We start from the raw sequence: 23,284 nt of genomic DNA on the forward strand, positions 1-23,284 counted from the left end.
TGTTTTTTTTCTTTTATTTTCCCAATTTATATTCTGATCTTGTTTGCAAAAACTAATTTTAAGGAAAATGTTCTGATGAGAAAGGGAACAAGCTTAATTGGAAAACCAAGTCTGATAACAGAGAAAAGCAGACCTGATATATATAAAACATACCTCACACAACTTTCATAAATGTTGTTGTGAATACTGTTTGTGATGCAAAATAAGAATTGAGGAAAATAAAAAGTCAAGAAAAACATCTGACTATATCTTAAGGAGAAGTAACCTGCTAAGAACTTGCATATACAGATCTGATGCTTTGGGGGGCATATTTATATTTTGTAACAGAGAAATACTTAGTTTTTTTAGCATCATTAAAGAAAAGACATGGTTTTCTAATGTATTTGCATGTATTAAAGCCTGTGGACATTACAATGTGTAATAGCCACGTTTAACCTGTCAATATCTAATAGTTATGGCAGACTTTATTCTTCCTAAATGTTTAGTGTTTTTAAAGTATTACAGAAGCTGGGCAATCTTCACATTAACAACTAAGTGAATGTGAAAATACTTATTTTCATGTTAATTAAATATAATATTATGTTTTAAACGTCTTTTGAGGCCAGCAATGCTGAACCACTGGCATGAGTACCACATTTGGCCTTATCCAGGATCTAGGCTGACATCAATGACAAGAAGCTGCAATGCTTTTGGAAATGAGTTTGGCATTAGACACCAAAGACATCTGCCATTAATGTTTGAGGGTATATTTAATATGAATCTTTTCCTGGAAAGACAGCACAATGGAGAATTCAGAGAACTTGTCCAAAATCATAATATAGCTGGAAGTTAAAAACATATTTGCTTATTCTCATTGACATAGTTCCTTAACGGACTTCTGTGGGAAACCATTTCAAGCCATGTGTTAATTATGGATTTCATTTCACTCCTGAATGCCTGTCTAGGTCTTGCTGTCATGGACCCCTGTATTTTCTGTATAACTTATATTTGCATTATTTCTTAAACAGCAGAGACCTAAAAATTGCTGAGGCTGTGAAGAAGGGCTCGCTAAGCAACACAGTTACTTTGGTAGTGTGGCAAACTAAGCAGAAGTGTAAAGCTGAAAACCAGGATGAAACAGAGAACAGCACATTTTTGCACAGTGGACTACAAAGAGGGAGGGAGGGAAGGAGGGAGAGAGCCTTGCCTTCTTCCTAGAAGAGATTTTACAGTAATTATACAGAATGAATTTTAAAATGTGATAACTTTCAGCTGTAGAGGTCAACATCTTCCCATTTGGATGCTTGACTTCTCCTGGGTGGTGCGCTTCCAGGCAACCTGCTTGGGAAAAGGAGGTGACAGCCAACTCACTGCCTAATTGATTTAGGAACGGTGCCCAGGGAGACAGTCCAATTAAGTTTACAAGCTGGCAATTAGCAGGAAAGGCCTCTAAATCCCTGTACTGAGAGCCTGCTTGCGTTGGTAAGAACATAAATGTGCTAAAGATAGCAAGGGGAAAGCTGTGCTTTCTGGAAAGCTGTTGTGAGAAAACCTCACAAGGGAGGACTGAAGAAAAGCAAGGTAGAGGTGGGTAGAGTGCCTCCTGCTCAACTCCATCCCAGCCAAAATCAGGACTCAGATAATTTAGAGGGTTTGTTTTTTTCAAATGGCCAACATGCACAAAAACATCAAATAGCTGCTATAATTAGTGTTCTGGGCTACTCTGCAACTATTAAACCTGTCATTGAACTTAATGCAGCTAATTATCTTAAAATAAATGATAACCTGCAAACAGGTTTTTTAATAGTTTTTTTGGACAACAGCAATAATCCTGATCAGCTCTTTTAAAACTACACAGCTAGAAGTCAATTCAACATTTTTTTGTTGCAAACATCTCATTATATTAATTTACCTTTTTGCAGTGCCATGCTTGGTTAAGTTTTATTAATTCAGTCTTTCAAATTCTTAGGTCTGTGGTACTTTTAGTCAGGTTATCCCACACAAAAGCACATATGTGTCTCATTAAGTAAAGAAATAAAGTAGATTTTCAGATCTTACTGTCAACTAGGTTGCTATTTTGGGTTTTTTGGGGGGGTTGTTTGTTTTTCTTTTTAAAAAAGGCTTGTTTCTAATCTCAGTAGCTTTATACAAAAGAATCATTAAAAACACCCATGAAGATCTATAGAGGCAATCTTGTTTTCTTGGACAATAGGCAAAATGGTGAAATTTTCCAGGATGGCTGTCTGCCCTGCTGAAACACTGCCTTGGGAGTCAGAGGGTTTAGGAATGATTGTTTTTTTTAGCCCTCACATTGGATTTACACCACTGTAACTTGCCTGACTTGAATGAAAAGAATACAGTTCTCACTGATGAGCTACTGCAGGGGTTTTATTCTTAGTTCAGCCACTGACTCACCGTGTAACTCTTGGAAAGCCCTTTAGCTTTCCTTTTCTACTTCTTGTTATTCTGCTTATAAGAGGAAGATAGTTGTGGGTTTACTCTTTCAGAGTCTCCTTACACCAAAATTGAGAAGTGCTATATTAATTCTAAAATTAGTATTATTAATCCTTTTATTCACAAGTCCTTGCAAATTAGTTGAGAGACCAAACTTCTCTGAAGGTTATGAAGAACTTTGTTCTTCTGTGAAAAGTCTTCAAGGAAAGAAAAGATGCAACTTCATGTACTGAAGCCAGAATAACAGAGTACTGGGACAAATATACATCATACACACAAAAAAATAACTTGGGAAAGAAATAGAATTACTATTCTATTATTAAATATGGATTATTTTAGCTTGTTAGGGCTATTGCTACAGAATGAATACAATTCCTAAAGTTATATACTACAGATTAAAGGAATTTTCCATATGATAAATTGTTATGCTTTATTAGAGTAACGGGGAACATGATGGGACGCTGACCTGACAACAGATTGGGGTCCTATCCTGTCTGACCCCATATGAAAAGGTATTAAGTCATTGTGAAACAGATAAAGAACTCCTTGGTTCATATCTTCAGATATTGTTGGAACAATTTGCTTTTCAGGCTATGGTTCCATATATCTAAAATTAGCATGCTTCAAACCACAAAATCCTTGTGGGGTACAGATGTTTCCTTGAGAGCTCAGGGTTCACCATATGTGCTTAGGAACTTACCAAGTTTAAAGTGAAGTACTCCCAAGGGTCCTTTGTCAAATCTAACCAACAAAAGATCATGAATATCAGTGCTGTCAGGGCTGACACACGCAACTGGAGGGGCAGCCCACTGGATCTGGATGAGGCTGCTAGGCACCTCAAAGTGTTTACTGCATTGCAAAGTTGCCTCAGGTGAATAGTCTTGTGCCAAGAGCTGAATTTTAACGGGGGACAGTGCTGTGTCAAAAAGCTGCAGCTCCCCTTGAGAGCTGCCGACCACGAATACGGCCCCGGCGGGGTGGTAGGTCATCACAGCAGGCAGCAGTTCTGCCTGGGCTAACAGAGTTACTTGGTTGTAGGCTTCATACAGAATTATTGACGAGTCTTCACAGCCCAGGACTAGTTTGTCTTCTGTAACATCCCTGCAGCAGCTGATGGCCCTGGATCGCAGCGGTATCCTGGTGATGGCTGCACACTGGATTTTGTTCCTGAGGCACTTGTAGACGCAGCTGTCGGCCATGGGCTCCTTGGCTGCTGACACCGAGTGCTCCACTGTGTGCACCTGGTAAGGCTGGTGAGTGCTGAAGCTGGCATGGAGGGGATCCCATTCCGTACGGACAAAACTCAGAACCTGAAAAAAAATCCAAGAGGTTTTGGTAGGCATTTGTAGTAATTTATTCTTATTTTGATGATTTAAAAATAGGCGACTGCAAATACGTTTTCTTGTGGGTCAGTAAGTAAAACAAATATGCATCCTTTGGAATCTACTGTTTTAACTTCTAAAAGGTTTACTCATTTCATTTAAAAAAACCCTGCAATATAGTTTGAATTGTATTTGTTTGTCCAGACCTATATAATAGGTTAGCAGAATAGAAGATAAAAGAGAGGATGGTCTTAACAACGTTAGTAAGAGGGAAAATGAGCAGAACATCAGAATAACTGATTATTCACAAGGGGGGTGGGGGAGAAATCCCAAAATTACTGAAAAAATCTATAATAGATTACTCTGAGCATCATGTGTAGATGCAGGGCCATGGTAACAGAAAATACTACACTGTCATGGCTGGGCTTCACGAACGAAGATTTGGGACTACACTGTAGTGGTAGAAACAATGGCATGTTTAAACAACATCTACTGTATATTGCCAAATGAGTAGGTGGTAGATGTTCTTTGGTGCCACATAGCTTTAGATGCAGAATAGATGAATTTGTGATAGCAGAAAAGGGAGGATCATTATGGGGTACTTGAAAGTTGAATGAACTGGAAGAAGAACACAAAGGCGTAATGTGATAAAAGACACCAGCTGGCAAAGAGCAAGAATCTGTAGTGTGGAAACATGGGAAGTACCATAAAGTGGGGGAGACAACAGTGGGGACAGTGAAGATTCATGTCCTATGATATTTGGGTTTGAGCGAGAGGTGGTGTAGAGGATATGAACAGGGAAACCGTGGGAGAAAAACCAGCTGTAAATAAGATGCAAATGAGGTTATGAAAAGCTATTTCTCTGAAAGGGAGAGTAAAACCCATGTCTAGCATAATGAGAGTAGTGCAAGTCAGTCAGAAACTTGCTGGTGTTTGTTCATGCAGAAATAAAGAGTGAAAGGAAGATGTCAGCCTGAGCCGAACCCCGCCCTCAGGTATACCCACAGCAATCTTCACACTACAGATTAAAGCTGCTGACCTGCTACAATTTTTGGAAGCCCCTTAAGTTCAGGTGGTATGAAAGCACCTTTTACGCAGAAAGGGGTAAAAAATGCGATCAAAAGACAGAGAGAGGACGAGGAAGGAAAACTGGAAATTTCAGGTTGAAAACAGAAATGCACACATAATGTTACAGCAATTTAAATTTGTTTTCCATAGATCACAAGAGCAATGGAACACATAATTTAGTCTTTCATCCTGCAAAAGAGAATAAGAAATTTAGATTTTTTGGCATACCACCCATTACTTCAGAAGTAACTGATAAGTTTATAAACAAGCTACTTGGGACGTTGATCAGGCTGATTAGGATGTTTTGTTCTGACACTTTACTTGTTTTGTCAGCAAAAGGGTTTCTCATTCAAAAGAAAGAAAAAAAGGATTATTGCAGTTCTCTGGCTGGAAACCAGCTGACAAATACAAAAGTCTTTGCTACTTTTAAGATGAGTAGCATGCAGAGAACCACTTAATGCAAAAGCACCTAACTACAGAAACCAACGCATCCAACCTGTGAAAACCTCACCAACCAATCTCAACAGAGTAGTGACCAATGGAAATGTATATCAAAGAGGAAATAAATTATTACATTATTTATATAGTCTGAAAAACATTTTCTCACCTCAATCATTCCCTCAACAATGACTTAGCCTCCTCAACTAGGCATTTTATGCCCACAAAATGTTGCAGTGGCTACTGTGCAGATGTTAGAGCTGCTGAAGTGTGTTTATTAGGGTGTTAAATTGCATAGTAAGGAAACTCCTAAAAGAGGTTATTATGGACAAAGGATTACTGTGACCACAGAGTTCTCTAACCCCAAATAAAGACAAAGCGAAGTGGTATTGTTTGTTCTGCAGTTTTTCCTAAGAGTATGTACAGAGACCCGGGTAGCTCCCTTTCAAATGTGTGAAACAGAAGTCTTGCCCAAGCAAGTCTTCAAAGCTTCCATAACTTCAGTGAAATGAGCCTTGAGGCCCTGTGGGACTCAGATTTCTGTCTTCCTGTGGCAGGTTTCAATGCACTGCATTATTTAGCTACATATTTTGACCCCAAACCAGTGTTTTTCTCTGGATATCTCCTCACAAGCTACAAGAAAGTCATGGAGATCCACACAATAATTGAGCCTATGAGAGATGAAAGCATGAAAGCACTATTCAATTCTGAAGATAGGCTGGCCTTGAAGGTTAAGACAATAGAGAAGAAAATATGTGAAATATGGATTTCACAACTCTATAGGAGTGACTGATGGAAAAAAGCAATGGAAACAGTCACAGAAAAATGAACGTTGCCATATGATCGTTTGAGAGTCGGCAAGTAAACTGCACCCAAATTTCATAATTTTCTTCTGCCTTCTTAGAGTAAAAGTAGGACAAAATGATGACCACTACTTTGAATTCAAAAGAAAGTAAAATCTTGCATTTTGGAAAGCTAATCTAATGAGTCTTGAGATGAGAAGCTTCCTAGCTTCACATAATTTTGAGAGCAAATCCTTGAAATGAAGTCTAGGGTAGGGCTGGTTGATGTATATAACACAATTCTAAACTAGGAAAAAGTTCCTGCAAGGAGAGAAAGACTATTTGCTGCCTTTCAAAACATAAGTTTTGGCATAATGTTTAAACACATAAGGCTTAAAGGAAACTTTTCTAGACACTCCTGTTCATATTCTGGCTGAAAACAAGAGAAACATTTCTCCTTAGATTGGATCTCATGCATCAGTGGCCTCATGTGCCTCTTGCAGGAAGAGTATCAAGCTGAGAGACCTCTTTGTTCTGGCTTCCAGTTTTACTGAATGTAACTGCCACTTTGCATTCTGAAGGAAAAAAATGGATATTCTCTTTCATCTCAGAGGGAAGATTTGAGTTTCTCTGTCAGAAGTTACTTTTATTATTCATTCTTCATGCCGCTAACTGGAAAAGTAAAGCAGAGAGACATACAGCTACAGAAACATGTTAATAAGGCTAAGATAATGCTTTTGAAAGATAAGAAGTCTAATAAAACTTTTTTTTCCCCCAAGAAGATAGTATTCTGCCAACTGTTCTTCTATCTGGTAAGCAACCACATGCTAGTAAATGTAGTGCACATAGTGCTTTAGCAGTCCATTTAAAGGAATCCAGTGGGATTTCTTCCTGGTAAGCAGCAGTTCTCTGGAACTTCATTGAACGAGTTAACAAATCATTTGCTTGGGGAATGGGGAAGCAAAAGCTGGAGGAGTTTCCTTAGAAATGGGTAGGACAACTGTCAGATATGTGGAGGAGGGGATATGGCAGTGGATCTGAAAACATCGAGTTGTAAGATCACATGGCAGTGTGTATAGTTCTTTCAGTGTTAAGTACTTTCCATAAATCTTGGGCTAAGCACTTACCCTTGGATTTCCAGGAAAGATTTCTGGAAATACCTTGCATGAAGTAAAACCAACTACTTCGTGGAAAAGAAAGACATAAATAATTTAAAAAAATGTAAAAGTCCCTTTTAGTTTTGTGATGTGAATGCTACAAAAATACAGTACATGCATTTAAATATTGTTCACATAATTTATACATATTTCTCTTATTAATGTGGCAGCCATGCACCACTACTGCACATCTATATTGTTTTCCCTTGCAGTACTGATCTGGGCTCTGCATCAGCTCATCAGCAGGATGAGGGATGCTACAATGCCAGGCTCTCAAATCCTAGAGTCAGGAATCATAAGTATCCAAGTAAAGGAATCTCTTAATCTTTATAAATAAGGGCCCTGAACCATGCTAGTTAAAACTCTTTCATTTTATGTTTGAAAAAAATAATAGCACTAGCTTGTGTGGGCAGTATCATTCTTCTCAGTGGAAATCTTTGAACACTGAATATTGAAGTATTTTGCATAGAATACTGGGAAAGGATAAAGTCCACTTATCAAAACAAGTAAGAGTTTTAACCAGTAGTTCTTAAGCAGAAAATTGGCTTACCAGGCAGATGAAAAAAGAAAACAAAAGAAACAGAGAAATAAGCTTGCTGTGACTGAATTGTGTGTCTTTCAGATGAGAAAAAATGTTTGATTTATTTTATGGATGCTAAAAAAGTGGCTTATTTAATTTCACACCATGAGGTTCCAAATAACAACAAACATTTTAATTAGAACCATAAAGTGGGAAGTGTGGTGCATACTAGAGTAAAATAGTTCTAAATACAGCACTGTGAAGATGAAAGGAAAAAACCCACCCTATTTCAAAACCTTTGTAAAATAAAAATGCAAGGCTCCTACCCTAGGTTACTTCTTTGGATGCATTGGGTCTACAGTCCTACATGCAATCTTACTATCTAGATCTCCAGTCAACATTTGTTCTTATTTTCTTTCCAAATTTATCATAATCATCATCTTTATCCCATATTATTCATTGAACTTTTAACTCAATGTGACATGGAGGATTTTACATTCTTTGCTGTACGTGTGTGAGAGGTATTTCAGCCATTCAGTCACACACGGTGGATGTTTTTCTGAGCACTACAGGACAGGGCACACAGAAAAGATCTGCCGTGTTTTTTCACAAATCTGAGGTGAAATGTGGACGCAATAACTTAAATATTTTCTCTTGGGAGAAAGAAAAATAACATTCTCTCTAGGGGAAACTATTTTTTTCCACAAGGTTGAAGTATAATTTCAGTCATTCACACTAGCACTAAATGGAGTGAAAATAAACATGGCAAAGACAAGTGCAAAGTACTACAGTAACTGAGCCCTGGCATCAGCACCTCCTGTTAATTTTTGTTTGCAGAATAAAGTTCATGTTGATTTTAACTGGACTTTCTCTCAAAGCATTTAATCCAAAGATGATTTCACATCAGATCCTTTTTATTCATAGCAAATTGTTTGAAGTAATTTCTGGAAGATTCCTCTTCTGGTTTTGAAAACAAAACACCAGCGTTATCTCCACAGGGAGACAATTTAAATAACATCCTTGATCACTGATACTTTAATATAGAAAAAACAAAACAAACACCAAATAATTAAATAAATAAATTAGAGAATGGATGAGTTTACTGGAGGAAACCAACGCACACAGGAAAGCAGACAAAGGTCCAACAGACAAATATTCCTGCAGCAACATGGATGTATCTGTCCAAATGTACATCACACACCAAAGCAAAGACAATGCTAAAGAGAAAAGTACTTTTATTTCTTCAAGGGACAATTCTTCACCAAATCTTACAGCATTCAATACAGTAAACCCTGATCTCAGAAAAAAAATTCAGTAAAATAAGTTGAGATTTGCAAGGAAAAAGTTATTTCTGTTTTTAGAGGAATAATGCTTACCTGTAGCCTTAATAGTAGTAAATGCTAAAATATAAAGCCACATAGTAAAATTCAAATCAAATTTACAGTGTATTTAAAAAGTAAAATGTATTTCTTTCATTAAGTTGAAAAGCTGCTGAAGTACACAATACCCCAAATACTCCGTGGGCAATGTGAATCATCCCAACACAGAACGTGTAGTTACAGGCGATGATCATGACAAGGGGTTGAGTTGTCTCATCCCAGAGCTATTCCTGTCCTCATCCTCATACACACTCTTCTGGTGAGCAGCCAATAATACTCAAAAAATTCTTCCAGGCAGGAAGTAGTATCAAATAAGTGCCCCATTTACCTTTGCTCTGCCCCAACGCACGAGTGTCAGCAGCTGGCAGGTCGTTTTGTGGTTTTCAAAGGTCAGCACCGAGGTGATGGCTGTGGGTAGCACCCATTCATTGCCTGGGGTTTGGTTTCACAAACCCAATATGCCAAACAGCTCTTTATGGTCTTGATATTCAGTAATTTCTGCTTTTCTCTTAATTCTAGATAATCATGCTCCTTTATCCAACAGATACTATTACTTTCAAGTAAAATGGTGATATTACTTGATTACACTTCTTTATGATAAATGCTCTAAACTGAATCAGCTCATGCTTCTTATTCTTCTACTGCTGACAATAATCATTGTCATATTACTGGTGAAATAGGATAAATATGGATTTACTTTCATGCATAACAATGGCACATCCTGTTTTCATTTACCTGAAGAATACTACAAATGTTAAGGGAGTAGAGGCAAAGAGAGGAAAATAAGCATGCTTACAGAACCACTGTATTTTTGTGACCTGGAGAGTAACCGTTTAGAGTGCTCGAGAAATGTTAACTATGTTTTTGCTCATGTTTAAGCTACCAAATGACCTTCAGAAGTTAAAGGTGTTAAGTTAATGTCCCCCTCCAAGACTCTGTAGGGGAAAAATGTACCTCAGTTAAATGCAGGTTGGGGGTTGACATTACTTCTAGAACTGCTGGGTTATGATGTTCTCCCATCTGTGCACAGGAATTTAACTCCTGCCCATAAGGAAATAAGGTTAAAAACCTCAACCAAATAATATCATAGGTTATACTTATAGGCTACGCATGTAGGTAGTTTCTTGAGCCTTACTGAACATTCCAAGTACATGGAACAGCCTAACTGACAACCAGCAAGACAGTTTATTGTTCATATATGACTAAGTTTTCCATAGCCCTGGCAAAGTGTTTGTATTTTATTGATAAATAGAGGAAAAGAAATTTCATCCAAAGATCTTAGAATTGAAACAGACAAGTACAGGCAAAGAATCAAAAAGGGGAAAGCAATTGAACAGTCAAATTTAGTAGTTCTGCTTTTAAAAAGAGTTTTCTTATATTTCTATTACAATATGGGCCAAATTAAAGGGATTATGAGGCCTAAAGCCTCAGTGAATGTGAATTATCTTCACTGTGTAAAGCACCAGTGATGTGCTTAGGACTATACCAGAGTCTAAACCAGAAAAGGATAAAACTAGGTACACAGAAAGAATCTGAGGAATCCTGTGATTTTGGAAATCTCCCTGTAACATAAAAATTGAAACACAGAAAGCTTTGAACTGACAGGGTGGTTTCTGTGAATTTCTTAGAAGAAAACAACACCTAAACAACACCTCAGAAAACAGAGATTGCAAACTGCTTTGTTGGCATTAGGGAGCTTTCTGGAAGATGCAGAAAGATTAAAAAAAGGCATGGGAATGTTGCTGTCAGAACCTGGACATACGGAAGTCATGGCAAGAAATAAGGTCTGAAATGTTAGTAGGATGAAGTTTCATAATATCAAACTGGCACAGGGACTAGGCTGGAAAAGCTTACAAAGAACAGCCACGCGTTTTAGCTCCCAGAGTAATTTTTTTATGTGATCTGGCATTGCTGCAGGGGGAATGGAGAACTGCAGGTGTAGAGCAGGCAGAAGAGAGAGATGAGTCAAAGATGACCGCAAGTGGAGAGAGGTCAATTGAAAAGAAGTAAAGAAGGCAGAGCTGGAGGTAATTTAAACTTCAATTCTACAGTGACTAATGAAAGAAATAAGAAAGAAAAGCTGTCTCAACTACATTTTCTCTTTGGCTTTCAATATATAGAAAGCCTCAAGGGAAAAAAAAATCTCACTCAAATATTAGTTATCAAAGTAATAGTTCCAAGACATTAAAACATTTACATCTTCCCTAATTACAGAGAACAGGGTGCTGTTTGTAAGAGTGGCTTATTTTAAAGTGTTACTTAGGGTTTTTCCCTATAGGGAAATAGTCTCTAATAGCTAATCCAGAACAGCTATTCCACAGCTGATCCTCAAGTTTGTGCTCTTCTCCCACAGTCAGTGCCTTTTTAGTCCATATTAAAAATGGCTTAAGACAAACTGAAAATAAAATTCCGAATACAGGAGCATCTATACAAGACGTTAGTCCAGAAAAGCTTTAGTGTTTTAAATTCAGGCTCCAGTTCTCTCAGAGATGGCTCTGTTTTTATCTTTCTGCCTAACAAAATAAACTGGATTCAAAGATTCTTGAATAGATGAAATAAAAATGAAACAGATGAAACGGAAACATCTGCCTAAAAAGGTAAGCTAAGCAGGTGTCAGGAAGAGGGTCAGCTTGTAGCTTTGTCCTAACTTGTATCTTACATTCCCACCTGTAGATGAGGAGTTCTGACTTTTTCTTTCAGAAAAAAACAGTTCCTGATTTGATCAATACTCATAGCAACAATTTAAACACCATCTGGGCATAGATAAAATTTTAACAAAACACTTGAAATAGATGTCAAATGCCTATCAGTTAACATTGCAGCCAATGTAAAATAATTGCTTCAGACATGCATGCAACAGTTACAATTTCTAACTCAGTTTTCTGGTGGAACTCTGACACTTTTATTTTCAGTTTTAGCAACATGAAAGCTACTCCATGATAAAGACATAACTTCCTTGCTACATTTTTCAGGTTTCCAGTCTTAATGTGAAAATAGTAAACATACTAAATAAGGTGCTTTTTTAATTAAATAACAAACCTTTGTTTTTAAGGTTAGAATGGTTGATCTTCCTTTCTTATGTTTTGATCATATCTGTTCTTTATATCTAGCTGAATATGCATTTAAGTTGAATAGTTCTTTCTTTAGAAAATCTGAAAAAATCATGCAACAAGAGAGTTCAGCACTTTACCTCCAATTTGCCATGTGCACAGCCTAATAGCAATAGGTTGGCTCTGTCCCTCTCACAGGAAATAGGAGACCAAGGCCATGCTCCATCACTAGTTGCTGACCACCAGCAAATGACCATATCTTGCATAGAGTTTATTGCCAGGTGACGTTTCATCCTTCTACCTTCTGGTCCAAGTATATCAATATAAGAAATCTGATGGAAGAAAAAAAATGTAGGAAATATTTGAGGTGATAAAATAGCACAGTAGGAGCAAATGGGAGCATTTACTTTGGGTGTGTGAAAAAGAATGTATATATACACACAGAGTACTGCCTACATATATCTTCATATAGGCTGTCTGTAAATGTGAAAAATATCTCCTCAGACAGAAAAAGACATGCTCACACTTTTATCTGTGGGGAGGGGATTGGGATGGAAAGGAATATGAGTTAAGAAGGAATTTACTGCAATGACTCCAATCAATACCAAAATGTACAGTCATGGTTGCTTGACAGCATCGACCTCCACATAGGATTTAAGCTTAGCCATATTAAATGACAAGTTCTGCAAAGCTGACCACGGAGCTAAGGCTAGTGTTTAAGACATAATCAAATATTAAATATATTCTACAGCATTTGAGCAAACATATATCTTTCTTTTTCCTCCCTAAATTAAAGAATCCAAACACAAACATCTGCTTTGCAAAAGAATATATACTTTTCTGCATAATGTGGATGAGCTACAGCATCATGCGTAAAGTTTATGCAGCTCTTGAGAATTGTGCCTCTTCCTCAGGAAGGATTTGTGGAATTTATTATTCAAACTCTGTTATTTGGAGCATGGTTATTTGAAAACATGAGCAGTGCACCATCTGGGTGACACATGCCAAGGAAATATAGATTGCACCGCATTTCTGCTTAAGGAATTAATGGAAGGTTGATAGCTAGGGGAAAAAAAAACTATCTTGCCATTGCTGGTCAGCAATAATCGAACCACTTTCTGGGGATTAAGCGCATGGCTAAGCCTACTGGACCAGACACTAGCAAAGGGCAGGGGGTCTTCTTATCAGAGAAATGCTTCTGGAGCCAGTCTCACTACATGACAGATTGCTTTCATATTCCTGTCTGCAAGGCAACAAAGGCTGGCAGTAATGCGATAATGCCAGAGTGCAATGGGTGTTAAGAACCCGTTGCATTTATGTATTGTATTTAGTAAATAATCAGGCTCATCCAAATTGTGATCTCAGCTCTCAACCAAGGCCATTAAAATCAAGGTTAATGCTTTAATAATCCTTTGCTGTTTTTTATATGGTCAAAAAGAACCCTTTTCTATTTGCATGGTCATAATATTATTGACCTCTTCATCCCCTGAATACACATCAAAAGGAACTGAAATCAAAGTAATTACCAATGTTGTTCTCTCATGGTAAACATTTAACTCCTTGTTCTGTCTCCTTCAGTAAATTGAAATGGATTAAAAAACCACAGACAGGAAAAACTTGCAAAAGGTCAATGTTTTCAGAATATCCTGTGTTTTACTTGTCAAAATACTTAGATGTGTAAAGATAAAACATACACGAAAGTTAACAGGTAGCTGCTACTTGAATTAGAACTATATATAAATAGTTAATTGGGTGACAACACATTGATTACCTTGGAAAAGCACAAATACTTCCACATGTGTTAATTAGTCCTGTATACTAGCATTAACTGTTCATAACAATTTCATATGTAATAACAGCCACAAATCTTTTGTAAACCTTTGTGTCTTGCAATAGACATGTCACTCTCAAATATGGACTCGTGCCACTGAGAAAAGGCAAATGATAATAGTTGGTATTCTATTTTGCTGGTCTCAAAACTGTAGTGATTCATATAATAAATTTTCTTTTATTGTTTCAAAATGTAAATAAAATTCAATCATTTAGAAAGGAAGAGGATAGAGAGATTAATTCTTTCATTTAGGTATGCATTGTGTAAAAAAAACAACTTTTGGATAAATATCAAGCTGTGAGGAGGAAAGCATGGTTGACCTGTTCTTATTATTGACAGCACTCTGGCAGTCCAGCACTGCTGCCAATTTTGCCCATGGTGAGCCTGGACACCAAACAATGTGAAGTTGCTTATCATTACAATGGTAATATGAGAGAAATTTAATTATATCATTGCAAGCATTTTTGTCATTTACATTTCTTAAGGTTACACCAAAAGTCAGAGGCAGAAGTGAAGGCTACAATCAAATTTCCTGAGTCTTGGCTCCAGATTTTAATCCCGTGGTAGTTCTATACCAGTGCAAGTTATCTTTTTTATTCAATTTCTCTTGAAAAAAAATCAGCTCTAAGGAATGGGGTTTTTTCCCTACCCACCCCCCCATTTGTTATTGTTACAAGTTTGCACAGTTCCAACTGAGGACGATTTTGTTTCTACTGAGAGTGGCACTAGTGCTGACTGTGTGATCTTTAGCTTTTGGAAGTTTGACCAAAATCAGCCATGAAGAACTCTAAATCAGTGTAGAGAGCTGACATAATATTATTGCAGCAGTGAATAATACTTCCTGCAGTCTCACACTGGTGCAATTCTGAAGATAATAAAAATTATATTTAGCTGCCTAACTAGCAAGCCTCACACAAAGAACATTCAATTAAAAAATGCAAATGCCTTTTTTTTTGGCTGGCAGTGAAGTATTCCATAGTGATTCCCACTGATTTCAAGAGAAAGCAAAGTTAACGTTGAACACTGAGGTGTTTTGAGAAGCTCAGCTGTGTCAGCAAAGAACTGAAAACTTAACAACCCTATTAAGGAGTGCAGCAGATATTTCTGGTTTTTCCAAACATTAAGTCAGGGGCTGTGGCCCTCACACTCCAACGACAAAGGCAGTTGTCAGTTCACCATGGCTTCCTCCTTAAACTTTAGCACTGTTAAAAAAAAAAAAGCCACCCCACACACCACACTCACTTCCAAAGCACAGCCTTAACCAGGCACAAGGCACATCATTTTAAAGTAAAGTATGTATCAGCTCAGTTCCCAGTGAACAGTGAACTGTCTCAAATCCACGTTATGGAGGCTGGATCAATCTTGCAAACACAAGCCATTGCTGAAAAGAGGCCCTGAACTGAAACAGCCTGGAAAATGTATTAGATATTAATCCTAGCAGAAAGTATTTCTACCAAGCAAGTTAAAACACATTATAGCAAAACTTAAATTAAACATATCCTTAAAAAGCTTGCCTTGCAGATGCAAGCTCCCTTATATCAGCAAGCAAATTACTAAGGGGTTGTCAAGGGGAAAATATTTGCTAGCACAAGATTGTTTTCCTTAACATTTACCCAGTCTGAAATAAATACAAACTCTCTCCTTTGCTCACAGCATCTTTCTACCTTTCTTGGGCAAAGGCTTGACCCTTCTCCATTCTTGCAGTGAATTGGATGCAGTCCCTTTCCTACTTCACCTGTTCAAAGTTAATTGCCTTGGCTGATTATTTTTTCATACTGCTGTAGCACCATGCACTTCTACCTAAGGTCAGCTGCTGCCCTGATGCCAGAGAGCTTATGGTTGAAATCAGTTATGTCTGCACAGCCCAATCCATCCAAGATACAGTGTAATTCAGCCTGAGATGAGCTGGTTTCCACTGACATACAGACTGGATAGCTTAAAGCCAGCTCAGCTCTCTCTAGGCTACTTTCAGCTGCTGGTGTGATTGTGGTATAGACAAACCCACACGTAAAGGGCTGCAAAAAAGGAGTATTTTAATCTTCACTAGTGTGTAACTAGTGAATTGACATACATTGGAACCAAATCACTTGCCTAAGGTCACATATACAGTTGACCAGTAGTGAGACACTCAGCTTCTTTACCTTGAGCCCTAACTCAGTGGCTTAATTGTAAAAGCGACTCTCCGAACAACTCCGTCACTGTAACTAGAAGGGAAATTCAGATTTCTGCAAAGAATTACAGCAGTCTTGGAGCTCAGACAGATAGCTGAAGTATCAGAGCTTCATGAGTTTGTGTCTATCAGCTGAGCCACAGTAATTGACCATGTGTGTATTTTCAGCCCGCGACAAACAAGAGGTAAAACACATTAACTTAAATCTTTTACACTGAGGTTTACCATTACAGATTTTGCTTCATGCTTGTTAGATGTCAAGAATGTGCAAAGGGTCAGTTACTGCTGCTCAATGGACACAAGGTAATCTGTCAAGCAGTGGTCACTCAAATGTGTGTCTGAGCCCAAACGTAAATATAGTAGAAATCTGGATCCCTCTTGGCTCAGTATTTTAACACGTTAACTCAGGATGTCATATAATTTTTTATCTTTGTTTTTTTTTTACTTTTCAGTAACTGCCATTTTCAGAATTTGAGCTGCTTTGGTCAGTTATATAAAGGTTTGCAATTTATGCTGCTATACAGTATCAGTGAGTACCAGTGATTCATAATGTACAGTTCCTGCAGTATTTGCAGTCACCATTGACAGCTATACCTTAAAGTCCAAACAAGAGAGTTTTTCCAGTCTTTTGTTTACATCAGGAGAATCCATCTTCTTTGTAAACTGAATTAAGCAGAGTTGGCTATGATCCTCAAATGACAAAATGATGAAATTGTCTGTAAGAACAGCTGAAAAAGAAACCCAAATAAAAATTGTCAGTACTGTAATACCTGTTTCTAGTAACAAAAAAAAAAGTACTGAACACTCCACTGAGATACTGCAAAAAGCAATTTTTTTCAAGACAGTGTCTTAAATATTGCACTGAAAGCCCTGTAACGTCCTAAAAGACATCAATGTGTCATCCTGCCAGGACCTTCTCGGAAATGAGAAATAAAGCCTAAGGAGTACTCTGATTACACAAACCCGAATAAATTATCTCATATCAAATTGCCACTACATCCAAATATATGTTTTATGCCCTTCCACATTAACTTTCATCTCAGTTCAGCCTTCAGTATTTTTTTTTCTTACGGTTACATCCACCAGTATTTCAGAAATGCACCTAATACAGCTAAGATTGTGCTAAGGGTGATAAATGCAAATTAGTACTTCAGGTGTATCTGGTATTTGACATCGTAAGGTTCCTGGTGCTGCTGCAGACATACAGGATTATGCTTTAGGGGGGTTATGAATTTGATGAAAGCTTCACATGTGGGGGTACCCAAACAATACAAATAACCCAGATGGAACAAACTCCCTTGGAGTCTGGAAAAGCACAGTGGAATCCCTGCTGCTATCGTAAGGGCGTGTTAGACCAAAATAGTTTAATACAAAAGTGATTAACAAATCTGTCAATGAAAATTGCTTAGAAAATAGTATTTAGGATTTTTCCCAAGTTATTTTCCCAGTTATTCAAGCAGCACCCACATTTAAAGAGATGTCTGAGTACGAAGTGAGTCATCGGGGTAACTACTACCAGATCACCGAGGAATAATTGATGAGAAACATGTTTAAAGTAAAGCTAGCAAGCTGTGTTCAGACTGCAAACTCAGAAACCTCTGTTAAAAAGAAAATGCCAAATAAAGTGGAACTGGATTTAAAAACAAACAAATAGAACCCTGTGGAACAATCTCTGAAAAACAAACTTAAAAAAGCACTTGCTACTAATATCCCAGATTCTTAAATCTAAATTTTGCATATCCTTAAGTAGATTGACAGTTCAGTCTTACATGGAAGCATGGAAAACTGGCTAGTCAGCTTTGCTTTGATTTAGTCTGATTTATAACCACTTGCATTTTCCAACAGCCATGTCCTGGCACAACTCTGAAGTATCTGGTATGCAAATGCTAAAGGGTAGAGTTTAAAGCCAAATAATTGCCTTTGAAATGTAACATTAACTCTAGCTTTTTTTGGTGGGAAAAAAAAAGGTGATAAAATATCTGACTATAACTGAGATCTATAACTTAGTGCCATAATTGAGATCCTGCACACACATGAAAACTGAAAACCACTGAGTGTGGTATCCTCAATATGCATGCACACATTTAAAATATTTTGATGCCCTCACAGACACAGTTTACATCAAAGATGAGCCACAGCACACCTCAGATGCTGATGAAATTTTGCCTATAAATAATCAGAACCAGGAGGACTTTATTAGATGCAGGAGCACTACAAAAGCAGTATTAATTCTGTATTTTGTGCACACAACCTGACCTTTATTCCAAATGTTAAGAGAACATGCTACTTCAAATTAGAATTATAACATTTCATAGGGAATTTCGGCAGATTGTAATCCTTATCCATTTCTACGTATACACAGTTGCTAAAGTAAGAAATATTATTTTTATACAGGGTTCTTGTACTAAATATAGAATTTCTTTTGGCCAACTTGATAATCACAAGCCCAATTCCAAATCAGATTTGGAAAGATGTGCAGTTTTTTTGAATTAAAGTGAATTTCCTCTGGGACAACATTATGTTGTGGTTCTCACATAGGAATAGTTCAGTATAAAAATTTGTATTTTGAACACTATTTGTGTGGATAATAAAAGTATCTTTTGTTGTTCTTGAAAATAAAAACGGTATTGCAGTGAGTTATTGGGTGGTTTGCTTTAATGGAATAGAAGCAGTTTTATTTCACCTTTGGACATGGGTATTAGTGAACATGAAAGTTTAGAAAAATCTTGAAAAAGTGAAAATAAGGACAAGCTATTATATAATGTTGTTTATATAACAAATACAGTGGTATAAATGTAGGAAACCATATTTATTGCTTTATTATTTTTTTAGTTGTAAGCTTTTTTAGTTAGCAGTATTTTTTAGACAAATATTTGTATTTCTATGACATATTAAGCCAAGGTAAGGCATGATACATATAATTTAATTTTTTATTTTTCTTAAAGACAGAGTATTCCAAATAATTTCTACAAACAAATTCAATTTGGGTATAACCTTAGCTTCCATGCTTTCCTACTTTTTGTTACCTGAAAGTATGATATTCTCCCTCTGGAAACTGAGGCCAAAATATTGGAGATGGAATCCAGTAACTTAATTGAAGAGTGGAAAAAAAGGAATCAAGAAAGTAGATGTGTTCTATGCTCTCTGTGTAATTAGTTGATAAAAAATGAGGCTAGGGTTAAATTTTCTTATAAATAAAGATTCTACAAACATAATAGTGTTAATTTTCATGACTAAACTACAATACATTGATAAGAAAAGATCAGAGGGACACAGTACTGTAGGTTTCTTAAAGAACCAGGCCAACATTCAATAGATGCCTGGGTATGGAGGAAAATAAATCATTAAAGATCAAACCTGAATTAAGCACATAATCTTACCAGAAGGATATAATGTGGGCCTACTTTTAAAGAATTTGGAAGATAATTCATGTGTAATAAGGCTCACATTAAAATTTCATATTCTTGTTTGTGCAGAAGCCAAGATACCTGATTGATTTCTCAATGATATGGTAGTCATATTATAAAGGTAAAGAAAACAGGCATGTTTTTGTAAGTTTTCTTCTGCATTAAATGAAAACTTTATTTTTAGCAGTCACTAGTTAATAACAATAGTGAGATTTTGGATTTTTAGAAACTAAATCAGAATACCTCCACATAACTAACCTTACCCAGCCTTTTTTAATAATAACTTTAATAATAACTATCCCATGTAATTAATCAATTGGCTAATGTTTGGTTCTGTCCCTTTTTCCTACTTAACAAAATAAACATGACAAGTTCAAATGGCATGTTCACAGTGGTTACAATGTGTAAGAAACTGAATTTTAGAAACCCACACAGCATTTGACAAGCCTGAAAACTTTGATGTTAAAAATTATTCTTAAAGTGTTCTTAGTCCTGAGGGTTGTAACTATGGCATTACATGCAATTACTTGTTGTGTTTGCAAGTCCCCAGTGGCAATAATTAGTCTACCTGTTGACATACTATTTCTCTACTCTATTGTTAATGCAGGCAATTGATTTGCACATGGGTGTAATTACCATCACTGATGGTGTCGGAGACGAGCTTCCCCACCAGGGTCCTGTCAATCACCACTTTCTCCAGCTGTGGCCCAGAAAGGCTTAGGGACACCAAGACACCTGAGTGAAAGAGGAGCTAAATCCAAAGAGCGAGAAAACAAGACATCAAAAATCATTAATAAAGTGAAACGTTCCAAGGTACATATTATCCCCTGTCCATTATGTAGTAACCTAATTTTCAAAATTGCAAAAATGAATTATCATTGACGTGAAGATGTCTTATAATGACTTTGAAAGCTCTTTCAACGAAAGAGAGAGATGTAACACCACACTGAATTACACGGGTACGAGAATTACAATTGCTGAACACTTGAAGAAGCAGCATGCTAAGTCCCCAAATATTACATAACATGTAGTGAATTAGTTTGTTAAAAATGGAGATCAAAATTCTGTCCTGAGTGAGGGAAGGAATGACACTGATCACTCTATCACCCATGGATCTGATCTTTTCTGTATAAAATAACTGCACAGCCTGCATGAAAAAAATATATAAAGTAGAGTTTAATGTAATTTTGTATTATTATCACACATTAAAACCAGCACCTTTTTGCTATCCTTGTTATTTCTGATCATTCATATACTGTTTAACTTAAATAATGATGCCCTACCATAGAGATAGCTGTGAGCTTCCAATAAATCCCATTCACTCCTCAACATAAGGTTATAGATGTCTCTCTTAGAAAGAATTTAAGGTGTTTGACAGTATAGTCAGAGGGTTATTTCAGAGCTAATTGAATAATTCTGTGTAATTAATTTAAATTAAATGGTACATATAATCTTGAAGACTAAGTCACAGTATTTATCAGATCCTTCTGATGCCTTATCTTGTATGAGAGAGAGAATTCTCAGTGGGAGGAGTTATGAAAAATGTTTATTTTTGCATAATAAAACCATTAGTTATTTTCTGAATGCAACTATTACAGCAAAGGAAATCAGAAAATAAAATCCATAAAAGAAATCCTCAGTGGAAAGATTGTTGCAGAGAAGTCCAGAGGGCTCACCAAAGGCCAGGAATCTTGGACTCCAGCTCTTTCTTCTACCTAACAGCAGATTTTTAAAGAAACCTCTGTGTTTTTTAAAAAAATTAACTACTAGAGAAATACTTGCTCTTGTAGGAGAATTCAGCAGGAAAAAAAATCCCTTTTTGTTCTATGCTGGAGATATGAGACAAATATGTTTGCAATATAATTTTTAGAACTCTCTTGCAGTGAGATCCACTGGATTATATAATAAGTAAAAAGTATGAGGGACAGGAATGTAGTTATCTAATTGAGCTTTCCCCTTGTGCAATGCCCTGTTCCTGATAATTAAGTTACAGAAATTCTCAGTTATGCATATTTTGCTATATTACTACAGCTCTGTGCTCTCCATAGCATAGAACAGAACAAGTGTATTTAAATAAATTATCTTCTTGCCCTGACTAATATCTTTAACCAACATTTTTTGAAAATAAACTCTAGTGATGTGTGAAATAGAAACAAAAAAATACGTGTGATGTGAAATGAATTTTTAAGAACAAAATGATCAGCCTCCATCCTGCCAAAATCTAATCATGCATTCACTTGATAAATATATATAGTCAATGTTTCAATATTCCCTGTGATGACAGATGTCCTTTAAGGTTTTGTCCTAGTAAAAATGTTAGACACGGTTACACTCATGCAGCTTTTATTACAATCTTTCAAAACTTCAATTTGTCCTTATGTTGAAGTTAGAGTAGATAAAATCACAATTTATTTCCAACGTGGTAATGTGAAGTCCAGCAAGGTTTGACTGCTGCTAGCTACAAATGTCCGAAAAACCCAGCTGAAAAAGTGAGGGCTGAAACCCAGAAGTTGCCAAACTGTGATGTAAGCAATGATCAAGAAAAATTACATACTCTAGAAAGCTCAGTTCTAAGTAACTGAATGAATATTAGCCTGATAGAGAAAACACCCCAAAACTTTCAGCGTTATGTGCCAACAGAAGACATGGTGCAATCATACAAATAAACTCTCCAATATGTTTATTCCACAACACCCTTGCTTGGGAGCTACGTCCTTCCCTCAGAAAGTGTTACTATACTGGTAGGTTGTTCCTAGGCTTCCTGTTCTTGTGGGGAGCAAGGAAAACAAACTGGAGTTAACCTGGGAGAAAACCCACTGTGAATCAGAACTCTGTTCGTAGCCTCCAGGTTTACCTGATAGAGCAGGGAAACACAACACCCATCCAGGTAAAGAGGGGAGGCCAAACAGGAAAAAATGTGTTTTGATGGTTAAGGATCTTGACTGACTGCATTATGGAATGAGGCCACATGCTTGTCATTCTGCTGACACGTCCATCCACTACCCTGTGTGCAGATGTGCTTGCAAACTCTTGGCCTGAGTGCATCAAGTAAGGTTAGCATTTTTAAACTCAGGGTGTAAATTCATAATTTCCTGGTAATGGCATAGATCATACCTGTTACAGAGCTAGAATAAAAATTAATGAAAACTGCTCCAGTGTTTGATGACAAGACATTTATATAAACATAAGATATTGTGCTAATGGGTGTGCTTTGCTTTACATCTATGAAACTAGTCATTAAACCAATGCTATGGATTTTCAACATTGCATAGATCTTTATGTTATCAGTATGACATGATAGAACGACAGAAAGAAGGTAAAAATAGTGTAATTTCCATGGCTTTTACTGCTTTCCCCATTGCGTTCCCTCTTTCTTTTCATTTTACAGTAAAACATTTTTTCCCATTACACTCCTCAGAAGTTTGAGAAATCTGGGAAAAAGTTAAATTTTACTTTAACAAATTTTTACTCTATTAACTTACCATGATTGGTAACACACCTTTGCTCCATAGGTTTAAGTTCATCCTTCTAGGAACTTCAGAGTCTAAATTTAAAAAGTAAATCAGAGCCCTTTCACCCTATATGGCCATTTAAGGTTAGTATTTAATCCATCTTCCTTTAAAAATGTTTTGGATTAGAACTGAGGATTTTTAAAAATTAGTTCCTAAAGTTTACCATAAAATACAAGCAGGTACTTAAATAGAGCAGGGCAAGGGTGGAGTCACCA

The 23,284-nt window shown here is 36.7% G+C and overlaps 1 protein-coding gene across 7 annotated transcripts in view; it reads right to left on the reverse strand.

The window, feature by feature from the left end:
- The window catches only part of WDPCP (WD repeat containing planar cell polarity effector), a 147,364-nt gene that overhangs the window by 69,122 nt on the left and 54,958 nt on the right, over window positions 1-23,284 (reverse strand). For all 7 annotated transcript variants that reach the window (XR_001875494.1, XR_001875495.1, XM_017818976.1 and 4 more), the window contains exons 8-11: window positions 20,194-20,308; window positions 16,745-16,878; window positions 12,290-12,481; window positions 3,134-3,743 (exon numbers count right to left, since the gene is read on the reverse strand). Coding sequence is in view for 5 of the 7 variants with exons in the window: in XM_017818976.1 (XP_017674465.1) it covers window positions 3,134-3,743; window positions 12,290-12,481; window positions 16,745-16,878; window positions 20,194-20,308 (1,051 nt within the window). In the remaining 2 variants the exon portion in view is untranslated. The remainder of the gene's footprint in view (window positions 1-3,133; window positions 3,744-12,289; window positions 12,482-16,744; window positions 16,879-20,193; window positions 20,309-23,284) is intronic.

This window comes from Lepidothrix coronata, unplaced genomic scaffold (genome assembly GCF_001604755.1).
Source record: "Lepidothrix coronata isolate B3197 unplaced genomic scaffold, Lepidothrix_coronata-1.0 Scaffold71, whole genome shotgun sequence".
NCBI lineage: Eukaryota > Metazoa > Chordata > Aves > Passeriformes > Pipridae > Lepidothrix > Lepidothrix coronata.